The sequence below is a fragment of the Myotis davidii genome, unplaced genomic scaffold, assembly GCF_000327345.1.
Source record: "Myotis davidii unplaced genomic scaffold, ASM32734v1 scaffold802, whole genome shotgun sequence".
In the NCBI taxonomy this organism is placed as follows: Eukaryota; Metazoa; Chordata; class Mammalia; order Chiroptera; family Vespertilionidae; genus Myotis; species Myotis davidii.
Window position 1 is genome coordinate 375563 of NW_006295887.1, and position 13155 is coordinate 388717.

Genomic DNA, 13155 nt, shown 5'->3' on the forward strand with positions numbered 1-13155 from the left:
AAAATGGGTCAATTTCTGGGTTCTCTGTTCTGTTCCTTTCGTCTATATGTCTGTTCTTGTGCCAGTACCAGGCAATTTTGAGAACCTTGGCTTTGTAATATAGCTTGATATCTGGTATTGTGATCTCTCCAAATTTGTTCTTCTTTCTCAGGATTGCTGTGGATATTTGGGGTCTTATTTTATTCCAGATGAATTTTTGGAGAGTTTGTTCTAGGTCTTTGAAATATGCCGTTGGTATTTTAATGGGGATTGCATTGAATCTGTAGATTGCTATTGGTAGTCTGGACTTTTTAATGATGTTGATTCTACCAATCCATGAACACGGTATATTCTTCCATTTGTTTATGTCTTCCTCTATCTCTTTTTCAACATCCTGTAGTTTTCTGAGTACAGGTTCTTTGTCTCCTTGGTTAATTAATAGTCTTTTTTAAACTTTTCCAAAATGAGAACTTGATTATATTGAATTTTTGAAAGGTATAAAGTTATATGACAATCAAAGATTTTTCCCTCAATGTTTTTGCAGCAGATATTTAAAGCCAGGTCACTTTAGGTGACTGGCTTCATAAATCTGTGTGCACCGCTGATTGGAGAGCACAGGTAACACTCTAATAATGACACTCCTCTGGTCATTTAAAATTAATTTAATTTTTTTAAAAATATGTATTTCAGAGAGAGTAAAGAGAGGGGAGATGGAAACATCAATGATGAGAAAGAATCATTGATCAGCTGCCTCCTGCACACTCCCTACTGGGGATAGAGCCCACAACCCAGGCATGAGTCATGACCAGGAATCTAGCCCTGACCTCTTGGTTCATGGGTCTGTGCTCAACCACTGAGCCACACTGGCCAGACAGTGAGTGCCAGTTTAAAAGAAATCCAGGGAACAAGAGCAAATCATTCTGGACTTCACCTTCCTACCAAGGAGAATTTTTATCAGCCCAGCTGTTAAGTATGGGATCCATAGTTATCGAAGACAAAATGGACTGAGAACACTTACCCATTTCATAAAGTAATTCTTGGCTACTAAAACACATTATGGTTCAAACAGTTATCCCTGTGTGAGGGTGGAGGGAAACATCTATTATAAACTCTCTCAGGCCTCCCAGTGCCTCATTAAGGGGAAAAAAAATGGAACAGAATGATGAGGTCAGGTTATGAGGCCAAAGTGGGGGAAAAGGCAAGGGTTTTGCTTGTGCAGCCTCTGCCACAATAAAGAGGACCTTAACCCAGATGGACGGTACCCTACAAAATGTAGCCCATGATTCAAGCTGTCAGCTTAACCACACTGTTTGCAGGTAAAGAGAAGGAGCCCTTGTTTCCTGGGTAAAGAACAGGAGCCCGTTGGCTGACCCTTGGTCTGCAGCCTGCTGCAGCCCGCCCTGCTCCGTTGGCCTTTGTGTCTCGGTCCCCTCCTTCCCTTCTTGTAGGCATTGTGCTTCCTTCAAGTGGCCCCCTGTAAGGGACCACCCAAGGGGCCGCACAATGGGAACTGAGGTAGCCACCAAAACATAGGTTTCGTTAGACTGCCCATTAAAAGAAAAAGACTGTTTAACTATGTATGTGTTTGTCCTTTCTACAACTGTTTTGTGTGGCAAACAAAACCCCCTATACAAACTTCACTGTGGCCGCACATACAGCTGTTCCAGCCATTGGGGGTCAGGTTTGAGATAGTCGCTCCAGTTTATTTTCCCAGGGCACTAATTCTTGACGCGGTTTATATTTACACATTTGGATTTATGGTCAGGAAATCTGATATCAAAGCAAACAAATTGCACTGGCTTTATGAAACTATTGACAGTCCCGGAGTTTGTGGCTGGGCATTACTCTTGGGTGGAATTGGTCAGGGATGCTCCTTAACAAAAGCTAGCAGCCTAGAATTCAGTTCTCAATAGCCATTTACACCTCTGTAAAAGGATTAGCTCCAGCCAATTGTTATACTGTTTAAACCTTAATTTGCATCTTTATAGAGGTAGAGCTTCTAGGGACCTCTCCCCTTCTCCGTTGTATTTGTGTACCTGTGGGTGGGAGGTCACTGAAGGTTTTCTCTTATTGGTGAAGGTGCTGAATTGCTTCAGGATGACCAGTAAGCTACACAAATTGAATTAGAGTCTCAGTTTTGAGTGACAACAGTGTACCCTGGCTCCTTAGTTATATTTTGTAGCAGTTGTGGTCTTTTGAGTGTTTGATACATGAGTGCATTCTGTTACTTCTGCTTAAACCTAAGAAATAGGGTTATGGGAGGATTTTAAATCTTGTTCATTGGAATCAACAAATTTCCTTGAGAATTAAATGTTAAAAAAAAAAAGAACTAGAACTTGATAAAGTGATAGTTTTAAAAGTAAACTTTTCTATACAAATTATGTGTTGTTAGTTTAAAGATCAAAGTAGGATCAAACCGGGAGGAGGAAGTAGTTGAGTTTTGGGGCAACTGTTTTTGCATTGGAATTGGGAAAAAAGGAGGGTTGCTTTGTCTTTCTCCCACCTTTCTGTGCATGGGTTCATCCTAAATAACACACCCAAAGCTTATGGTGACCTCCACAAAGATGCGTCTTTTTTATTTGTCATTGTTAAAGACAATTTTTTTCCTAAAACTTTGTTCGGGATGGGACTAACTATAGTACTTACCATTCTTCAGTCTCATTAAAAATACAGTAAATGAATTTTATAAAACCTTTTAAACGTAGCATTATATTACGTAAATTACTTAAGCAAACACATAACTATGGTCATTGATTGCCATACCATTTTGAGACTTTTGTCCCCTAGAGAATATAAAACCTGTAAGCTCAGCCTGTATCACTACAATTGAAACACATAAATTGTAAGTCCCCCAAAAGATAATACCCACAGGAATGTGTGAAAGTTATCTGGTAGAGTTAAAGAAAAGTTTATTTTCTGTAGCCCTCATACTGGGTTATTTTTGCCAAGAAATAATTATCAGTTTTGATACTGAAATAAAAAGCAGAGAAACTTTTCTTTCTAACTCACTTTAAAAAAAAAAAAACACCTCAATTTGAGTGTTCACATTATCTTGCAGTAGAGTTGTTCTCTTTTAAATTATCACCCAAATTCTGTGAGATTGAAAGATGAAAATGAAGCTAGAAAGCAATTGCTTTCAATATAGACCCCAAAAATGTATATGTATGCTTTAACTGTTAGTGGGTAAATTAAAATATACCTCTTCAAAGTATCATTTGTGGCCTTGGCTGGCATGGTTCAATGGTTAGAGCATTGGCCTTCCCACCAAAGGGTAACTGGTTTGATTCCTGATACCTGGGTTGTAGGTTCAATCTCCAGTCCTGGTCAGGTGTGTGTGTGTTGCGGGGGAGGGGCAGCCAATCAATGTGTCTCTCTCCCATTGATGTTTCTCTCTCTCTCGCTCTCTCTCTCTCTCTCTCTCTTTCTCCCCCACACACACTCTCTCTAAAAATCAATGGAGAAAATATCCTCAGGTGAGGATTAACAAAAAAATAAATAAAGTGTCAATTGCGTTTCTAACAATTACTTGTCAGCTAGCAGGTTTGCCCACTTACTGGACTTCCCAGAGAACAAGCTGAGGGTAGGGCTCAGCCTGTTGGTTCCAGGATCATAAGAATGCAAATAGAAGACATGAAAGAAATTGGGATCTTGGATTCTATAATAGTGTTTTTATAATACATAGTCTTTACTCTTTAGCTTTTTACAGTGTGTGTATCATTTAGTGGAGTTATTTTCAGCAAAGAATTGATGTATATGATGTATATTTTGCAAACTAGTCTGGTATTGTTACTGGCAGAAATAGTTTCTTATAGTGTCGTGGGAAAGGAATTTCAGGGACATTCTCGAAGGAGGATTTGAGTGATAGTGGCAAGATTTATTAGAGCAAAAACAAAGGAAGGCTTAGGATAGAAGAGCCCAGACCACAGCAACAGGAATAAGCCTAGACTGGGCTGCCCTCACACAGGAAAGGAAGTTACAGAGGCAAAAAGAGAGTCCTTAAAGTCCTCTGCTTCCCTGGTTGCAAGTCTCATGGGGACCCTTAGAGTTTAGGAGAAAAGAAAGCAAAAGTACCGTCCAAGAGAAAGAAGGGTGCACAGGGCACAGAGGCCCCTGAAAAGGCTGTTGCACTTGACGGGAGGCTTCACTGGTGAGTCCAGCAAAAGAAACTGGTTGACATTGCTCATGTGCCCCCAGGTACATCATGCCCGATGCCTCACCCATGACCAGGTGGTTCAGCTCCGTCTTGCTGGGAAAGTTCAGCTTCTGGGGCTGCAGGCCTGCACTTGTGCCCACTGGCCCAGGAGGGTCAGGACCCAGAGTTGCAGTGATGTCACCTCCAGCATCTTAGGCTCCAGTAGTCCAGCTTAGTGTCTGCTCCCGGCTGGCATTAAAATTCTTAGCTGTGTGACCTTGGGCAAGTTATTTAACTTCTCTTTGTCTCGTTTCACTCCCTGTATATCTGTCACCGAGGCTCCATGGCTCCCAGGCTGCACCGCTGCCCTGCCCACCCGACGGGCCTTTGTTAAAGCTTTTACTCCAATTCCTTGTGTTTCAGGAGGTGCAGGTTTTCTTTCAAACTATCCATCTCTTTCCTGGCTTTTCCTGGAGCTGTGCTAGTACCCTCCTACCATCCAATTCCTTTTTTGGATTTTTCTGGGGTTTAGTGCCCTTATCCTACCCAGTCCTTTCCCAGGGTCATCTCCTCCCCCTTTATGGTCTCCATTTTGGCTCCTACTGTGCAAGCTTCATAGTTCTGCTTTATCGTTTGGCTTCTATTGCACATGCACTAATAGGACTTCCCCTGTGCCATTTCCCCTTCTCCCCAGTCAGATGGACTCCCTGGGGACTGTGAAGCTGCCTCTTCCTAAATAATGAGGCTGGTTTCTTTGCTCCCTTCCTTTTGTTAATAACTAACTGTTAAAAATCCGCAGCACAGACCAGCTCATCTTTTAGCCAGACAAGGTTCTGAGCTAATCTAGAGTAGACCATAAGCTCGGTGCAGACAATGCTTGTGGCATCTTATTGATTACTTGTTGTCACCCATGGAAGCCCCAGACTGGTATAAAACCAACATCTAAACACAGACTGTAAAAATAGATGTATCACCAATTTCTCTAATCTAGGTTTAAATCTTGACCTGTCACTCAACACATAGTGTAAGGGTGTCTTCCGCATGTGCCGAATGCTATGTGTAGCTTACAGTACAATAAAAATTCTGAAATCCAGTTGCTGTTCTAAACTAGCTTTTGGTTTTGTTGAGAAGACTAGGCAGATATGACATAACTAGAGAATAGTGCAGTGTAGGATGTTGTCTAATTGTGCTAAAGGAACCAGGGATAGGAGAGATCCTATTAATGAGGGAATCAGAGAAGCTCCTAGACAAGTGTGAGATGAGCTAGGCTAAGCCTCCCTCTTGGATTGATCAGATTGGAAAAGAACAGAGGTTATCTACATTTGTCCGGACTGGACTATCAGGTGTTACTGAGTCCTGGCATACCATGGTGGTATTGGGGGTGGGGCGGGTACAGTATTCAAGCAACAAGGGGTACTGAAAGGTTAACGTGGTAGTGTACGGGTAGGTTAAATAGCCATCTCATTCAGTGATTAATGAAAATTGAATTTATTTAAGGAAAAGGAGGTGAGGTGGGGATATACAAAGGGAAGGGCTACACAGAGAAAAGGGGCCTTCGAGACAGGTTCAGGCGGTAAGCCCAGGACAAGCTGCCGCTGCCCATTGCTTCCCTGGCTGCAAGGCTCATGGGGTCCTTGCTGGCCCCCACACCTCTCTTCCCCTGGCATTTCCTGTCGCCTTTTTTTTTCCTTGTAGCACATTCTTCCCCCACCCCCCATTTATCTTTATTGTTGAAAGCATTACTGATGTCTCCCTTTTTTCCCCCATTAACATCCTCCTTCCCACTTTCTCCCCCTCCCCTAGTTTTCACCCTACTATTGTCTGTGTCCATGGGTTATGCATGTATGCATAAAAGTTCTTTTGTTAATCTCTTCCCTCCTCCCACTTCCCTCTGAGAATCCTCAGTCTGTTCCATGCTCCCATGTTTCTGGATCTGTTTGGTTTGTGAGATTATTTTTGTTCATTAGATTCCACATATAAGTGAGATCATGTGATACTTGTCTTTCTCTGATTGGCTTATTTCACTTAGCGTAATACTCTCCAGGTCCCTCCATGCTATTGCAAAGGGTAAGAGATCCTTCTTTTTTATAGCTGCATAGTATTCCTTTGTGTAAATGTACCACAGCTTTTTTATCCACTCATCTACTGATGAGCACTTGGGCTGTTTCCAGATCTTAGCTATTGCAAATAATGCTACTATGAACATAGGGGTGCATATATTCTTTCTGATTGGTGTTACAGGCTTATTAGGATATATTCCTAGGAGTGGGATCACTGCGTCAGATAGCAGTTCCACTTTTAATTTTTTGAGGAAACTCCACACTGTTTTGCATAGTGGCTGCACCAGTCTGCGTTCCCACCAGCAGTGTACTAGGGTTCCTTTTGTCCACATCCTCATCAACACTTGTCATTCATTGATTTGTTGGTGGTAGCCATTCTGACAGGTGAGTGATTCCTCATTGTTGTTTTTGTTTTTGTTTTTGCCTGTGCTGGTCCTTAGCTGGAAATGTTATTTCCCCTTCTATCTAAATCCTGCCTGCCCAATTATCCTCCTCCTTGTCCAGCCCCCGCCCCCCACCACCCTCCACCCCTCCCGACCCCCCATGAAGGCAGGGAGCTCTGTCTCTCCTAGGAGTGGGATCACTGGGTCAGATGGCAGTTCCACTTTTAATTTTTTGAGGAAACTCCACACTGTTTTGCATAGTGGCTGCACCAGTCTGTGTTCCCACCAGCAGTGTACTAGGGTTCCTTTTATCCACATCCTCATCAACACTTGTCATTCGTTGATTTGTTGATGGTAGCCATTCTGACAGGTGAGTGATTCCTCATTGTTGTTTTTGTTTTTGTTTTTGCCTGTGCAATTCCTTATTGTCTTTCTCATTGATTAAGTGCTCTCCCTTACTGCTCTGAAATTGGCTCACCTTAAGAACAGGCTGTTATTCTGTGAATTGAGTGGTGACAGGATAAAACCTTTCAGAAAGAATTAGGCCCTAGATTCTGGAGCACTGACAGGGTGGCCCAGAGTCTGGAACAGGCCTGAACCCATGGGGCCAACTTGTATTTCCTGGCCAGGGTAAAAGGGCTTCAGAGTGAGGGTGGGCTTGAGCCTGCACTTATTACTCACCCTCCAATAGATGGATAGAGTGAGTCTCTTTCATCCTTGTCATGTCAGTTAGATGATCATATTGTTTTATATGTTGTTTCATTTTCTTTTAGGGGTATCACAACTACGTGTGTGATCAGCTCAATAAAAATATAAAATACTGTCTTTGTCTTTAATATCTTCTCCCATAGCTTTTTAAAATCATTTTCCCCAAAAATACACTTTTTTTTAAAAAAAAAAGCAAGTTATAACCAAGCTGTTTGGAGGCTACTATAATACCATGACAAACCTAATCTAAAACTGTTAAAACTCTAAACTGATGAACAAAAACAGATCCAGAGACAGAGAAGCATCGATCAGACCGTCAAACCTCAGAGGGAAGGTAGGGGAGGGTGGGGGAAAGGGGAGAGATCCACCAAAGGACTTGTATGCATGCATATAGCCTAACCAATGGACACAGACACCAGGGGGGGTGAAGGCATGAGCTGGGGGGAGAGGGGCAATGGGGGGATAAGGACACATATGTACTACCTTAATCAATAAAGAGAGAGAAAAAATAGCTGGGGAAAACAACAACTGTTAGACTCTACAAGTCCCTCAGGAGACTGGAAATAGATAATGAAGGCTAAATCCCTCTTTCCATGCCTTCCTGTTCTTACTAAGAATAAAGAAAATTTTATTTCCATGGGATCTAAATGGAGAAATAATAGTCATCTTTCTGCATTCAGAAATGGAGGCCATAACCTATACTTCAGCCAGCAGTTTTCAATTTCTTAGCAGTGACAATTTAAGTAAATTTCATTTGAGTTGTGGAGATCTAACTTTGTTATGATTGACAATATAAAATTAGCCTTTTCTGCTGTTGAGATTATCTAGCATTCCTATCAGTCAGGTGGATTGTGAAATGACATTCCACAGCTGTGGATTTGAAGTCTTCAAAGGGTTAAAAGTTACTTCCTCTGATGGATTTAAAACTGCCACGTACACACAAACAAGTTTTTCAAACTGCCCTGTTTTACATCTTTGTCGAGAGACCGTCTAGTTGCTGCATTTTTATGTCTAGGTTATATTACAGATATATTTCAATAAACCACGAAGAACCACCACAGATTCTAGAAGCTGGCCGTCTGTGCTTAAATAAACATCTCATGCAGCACCTGTCTTACTTTATAGGCTCGATAATCACAGTGACATTCCAAAAGGAGACCTTGAAGACTTGGAAGCAGCTGTCCTTCCCCAGCTTCTGAGACTCTCCCCGGGGGGTGGCAGCGATGGAAAGCAAGTCAGGTATTACTGTCATGAAACTACGTCTGGGATGGGGTGGGGTGGCCATTCAGGTTCCCAAGGCTTCCAAGAAAACAGTCGCAGAGTTGCAAAACACTAGTCCACACTGTCAGCACAGGGTACACACTTGTAGTCTTCGATTTAACTCTTATGAACTTCCCCATCTGCTTCTTTGTAAATGTATTTGTTTCTAACTGCTAACTGGATATACCCATTCAATCCCTGCTTATCGCAACATTTTAAGGGCTTAGTTGGGAGAGAACAGGGATAGCCTTTGTTGGGTATGTTATGTTAGCATACCTTAAAGAGCAATCCAACATATAACCCACTGTAACTACCACCTAAAGCAGTGGTTCTCAGTCTTCTGGCCCTTTAAAACAGTTCCTCATGTTGTGACCCCCCAACCATAAAATTCTTTTCGTTGCTATTTCATAACTGTAATTTTGCTACTGTTAAGAATCGTAATGTAAATATCTGATATGCAGGATGGTCTTAGGCAACCCCTGTGAAAGGGTCATTCAACCGCCAAAGGCAGGAGTCCTCAAACTACAGCCCACGGGCACATGCAAATACAAATATTGTATTTGTTCCCGTTTTGTTTTTTTATTTCAAAATAAGATATGTGCAGTGTGCATAGGAATTTGTTCATAGTATTTTTTAAAACTATAGTCCGGCCCTCCAACGGTCTGAGGGACAGTGAACTGGCTCCCTGTTTAAAAAGTTTGAGGACCGCTGGCCAAAGGGGTCACAACCCACAGGTTGAGAACCGCTGACCTAACATGATGTCCTTGGCATGTCCAAACCCCTGATGAGTTCCTAAATTTCCAAGGTCATGCTAGTGATACAGGCTCCCAGTCTAGAAGATACAGATCTACAATCTGCAAGTAGAGTTCCTACACCAGATCAATAAAACCCGGGAACAGAAACATAGCTTCTCAGGCCCTACCCAGGATCCTCTGAATAAGGAATCTGGGGTGGTGCCCAGACATCTGGGTTTCAGTGAGCCCTACGGGAACTCTAATCCCTCAAGTTTGAGATCTACCGCTCATAGTATGTGTCTTAAATGGCCATAAAGCTGGGATGAGAGAGAGAAGTTTGTCAACAGGGTAGTTGGCAGAGTCATGATTCTTGTGCATCCTAAGACAATCAGAATTCTGTTCCATACCCTCTGCCCACCTTTTATGCTATCTGGGTTTCCTTCCATGTCCTCAGAAGCTTTGTGGCGTCTGGGCTACTTATTGAGTTCATATAAATGTGTAATATGTGTAATGGCACCTGGTAGGTGCCTAATTCATGTTGCATGAATGTTACCTGTGTCCTAGCCCTGATTTTGATTCTGAGGACTGACTATATTTCCCCTTATTAAAATACATTCTCACCGTTTACTAGTAAAGAACAAATTGTTATCGAGCATGGTCAATAGATGTCTGTGAAAGCCCATCCGAAAGGCTGAGAGAGTACACGGGGCTTTGGGTGTAGTTGTCTTACATCCAATGCCATTTTCTCTTCCTTTAATGTGCCAGTAGGCTGTTTCATGTTAATGATATAAATAGGAAGGGTAACATGATTTTCTTTAGACTATAATTCAGCATAAGTGCAGTGTGTGCTGGATCCCATCAAGGAGTAAGGAGAAGTCAGATAATGGACTCTGAAAGGACCTTGTCATGAAAAACCTTGGCCAATCATATGGTTCTGTTTCACAGACCACAGGGTGAGGTCTGTAAGTCCTGAATGTGTTTACAGGACCTTCTGCATCTGTACTAGCATTCTCCACATATGAAAGTCTTGGAAATGGCCTTCCTGACCAGTACTTTTCAATCTAAAGCAGTAAAGGGACATGTAAGAAAAATTCTCTTTCATGGTTTTTATCATGTGGATAAAAGTACTCCTTTACAAAGGTGGTACAAGAAGCTGCTGGAAAGAGTATCTGCACTCTGGTTGTATGTTGTAAGGCTCGCTCACCAGGCCGCTGTTTCTTTCTCGCTGTTTTTTTCATGTCTGTTGATATACTACTTTGCATAAACCATAATCATGATATGTGGCATAGAAAGCATATATGCATTTATAATTCCCTGTACAAACTGACTTGTTAGACTAAATGATTCATTGTGTGACTCTCTTAACCTGGGCTACCAAACTGTGATTGTGGGTGATAAGATATGATATTTACATCTACTAGACTAACATTTGCTGTAGTTTCTCAACATATATAATAGAGCATTGCTTTCCATTATGAAAGGTTGCATTTTATATGACTGTTGATCTACAGTTAAGTATAAATCAGCCTTCCGTAAGAAATGATCCTTGTTTATGACCAACACAAATTTCAAAATTAATATCTGGAGTCTTCAAGACAGGTTCTGTACCACAATCACTTTTAAAGTCAGATAAAGAAGTCAGGAATGGTTACTATTGTCAGTGTTTTGTTCTGTTACAAATAGAATTGTCCTGTGTGTGACTGAGGATGCTGATTCACGCACATGGATTATCACTGGTTTACTCACTAGCCTTGGATAAAGTGCCAAGTGTTTATGTGACCTTTGAGATGAGCAATTGTGTCTTTAAATATAGATTCTTTCTAACAAGTGTTCATCATGGCATCAGGCTCTCCCGTAGACTTCTTCATCTAGGCACCCTCTGGGCTCCTCCACCCCCAACAGCTATTGCTGGGCCATTCCCCTAAGTGAAATATTCCCATCTGCTTTGCAATCTCCCCTGGACTGAAGCAGCTCACTGGTCAATTTTATAAGCCATTCCACAAACACAGATTTGGAAAGAGTAACCTACTTTTGTTCCTTAATTGTTAATGACTCTTTAGTTATGGAATTCTAAGCTGGGTGGAATGGGAAGGCTCTGACAGGTCATGAATTCATAAAAGCCTGTAGCCATGCTTGATGTGACAGCAGCCCTGGCCAAACCATGGCAGTTGATAGCTGTCTCTTTCCTTTATAAAATGGGACATCTGCCCCACAGCATCTGCTAAAAGAGAGTATGAAGAATGAATTCCTGCTCACAAAACGAAGCAACTTAAAACAAAAAATTTTTATCATTGTTGTTGGTTTTTCTTATATCAAGGACTAAGTATTCAAAGATCTTCATATAAAAGGTTTACTCTTATTAGGTAGAAGACCAAGTTATTATTTTAGACAATGATAAATTATTAAAATATTATTCATGTCATTTGGGGTAATTGATAAAAGAATTTATTTGTTGCCTTCTGGAAAAAAAATTTAACATTAAAATAATTACTTAATAAGTAGTTTTATATCAAAACCCTAATGAGACTACCCTTTTTTTTTTCCAGATGCAACTAATTGTTTCTGTTAGTGGCTACTTTCAGATACAATTGCCCAATTGTGCTCCCAAACTCATGATGAAAAATTGAGTCATCTTTATATTTTTTGGAGTATAGCATATACGGCCTATGTTCAGAAAAAATTCGGGGGTATTTATTACTTTGTATGCACTTAAAACTTCCGTCAGATTACCAATCTTTTGTAAACCAGTTGGAAATTCTGGTACACTTTGTTTAAATTGCAGTTTTCTGATCAGAACCCATTCCGAGCATATGAAGTTAATTGTAGATTATTTAAAGGCTAGTCTTTTATTTAGAGGAATATATAACTTAGGTGACATCAAACTTTGTTTTTCTCTGAGGCATTGGTGTTTATAAACTTTCCAATGTAAAGTACACAAAAGCGAAAAAAATTCCTTTAAGTCACTTTGTAGATTTTCTGGTTTGGTGTGTGTATGTAGAACCATGGGCAAGACTGCATGCAAGGACAGCCATGGCTCTTACACTCCTTGCCCAGTCTGTCCTGAAATAAATCTGCAAGAACGCCTGGTTTTGTGCTTTAAGCGTTGGTGTCACTGTTCAGAAGTCACAAATTCTAGATGCTGTACCTCCTTCGATAGCTTATTTGCTATTTGCCTCCATGCAAGTCATTAATGGGTTTTATCTTTTTGTGAAATCTGGGTAATAATCATAGGAAACCTTAACTGTTTTTTCATGCCAGGACCCAAATAATGGTTACAGTTGGCAGGGTTATTAGTAACCAGAGCCTTGCCTTGGCTTTGCCTCTGCAAAAACCATGTGCACAGTCACCAGACAGGCTGGTCTCTGATAAGTAATCCATCCCTACTTATTTAACTGATTTAATTCATTTTAATTCAACTTGTTTTCAAGTTTAATTCAACCTACCTAAACATGCTTTCTGGACAGAAACACAGTTGATTTATTCATTATGAGAAATATACCAGCTGAATGGACTAAAATTTGCTGGTGGCCTGTGAGTGCATTTTTCCAGTAGGAAAATCTGTTGTGAAAAAAATAAAGACGCAAATATAAATTTATTTACATGGAATCAGAACAAAGGAATTGGGTACATTATGACATCGGTGACGTCTGGTCAGAACCAAGAGAGGCAAGTTGCTGAAGGGGCTGCTACCAAACCAGCCAGAAACCTTAGAATCATTCTGGGAAGTTTTAAATAAGTTCACGGATCCCAATGATACATGACACTTCATTCAAGTCTTGGGAAAAACGAAGGGTTAGTAAGTCAGGCAAAGGTTGTCACAATTAAGAACCTTCTTTAATAAGTTGTTTGCCCATTAGGTATGATGTTGGCTGTAGGTTTGCCATATATGGCCTTTACAT

General features: G+C 41.0%; 1 protein-coding gene across 7 annotated transcripts in view; it reads left to right on the forward strand.

Moving 5' to 3' along the window:
- KIZ (kizuna centrosomal protein) overlaps nucleotides 1-13155 on the forward strand; it is a 113601-nt gene that overhangs the window by 45172 nt on the left and 55274 nt on the right. For 5 of the 7 annotated variants that reach the window (XM_006770872.2, XM_006770873.2, XM_015568570.1 and 2 more), the window contains one exon: nucleotides 8388-8501. The exons of 1 other annotated variant lie outside the window; for it this stretch is intronic. In XM_006770872.2, the coding sequence (XP_006770935.1) occupies nucleotides 8388-8501 (114 nt within the window). The remainder of the gene's footprint in view (nucleotides 1-8387; nucleotides 8502-13155) is intronic. One more of the 7 variants, XM_015568569.1, reaches the window with a different exon arrangement.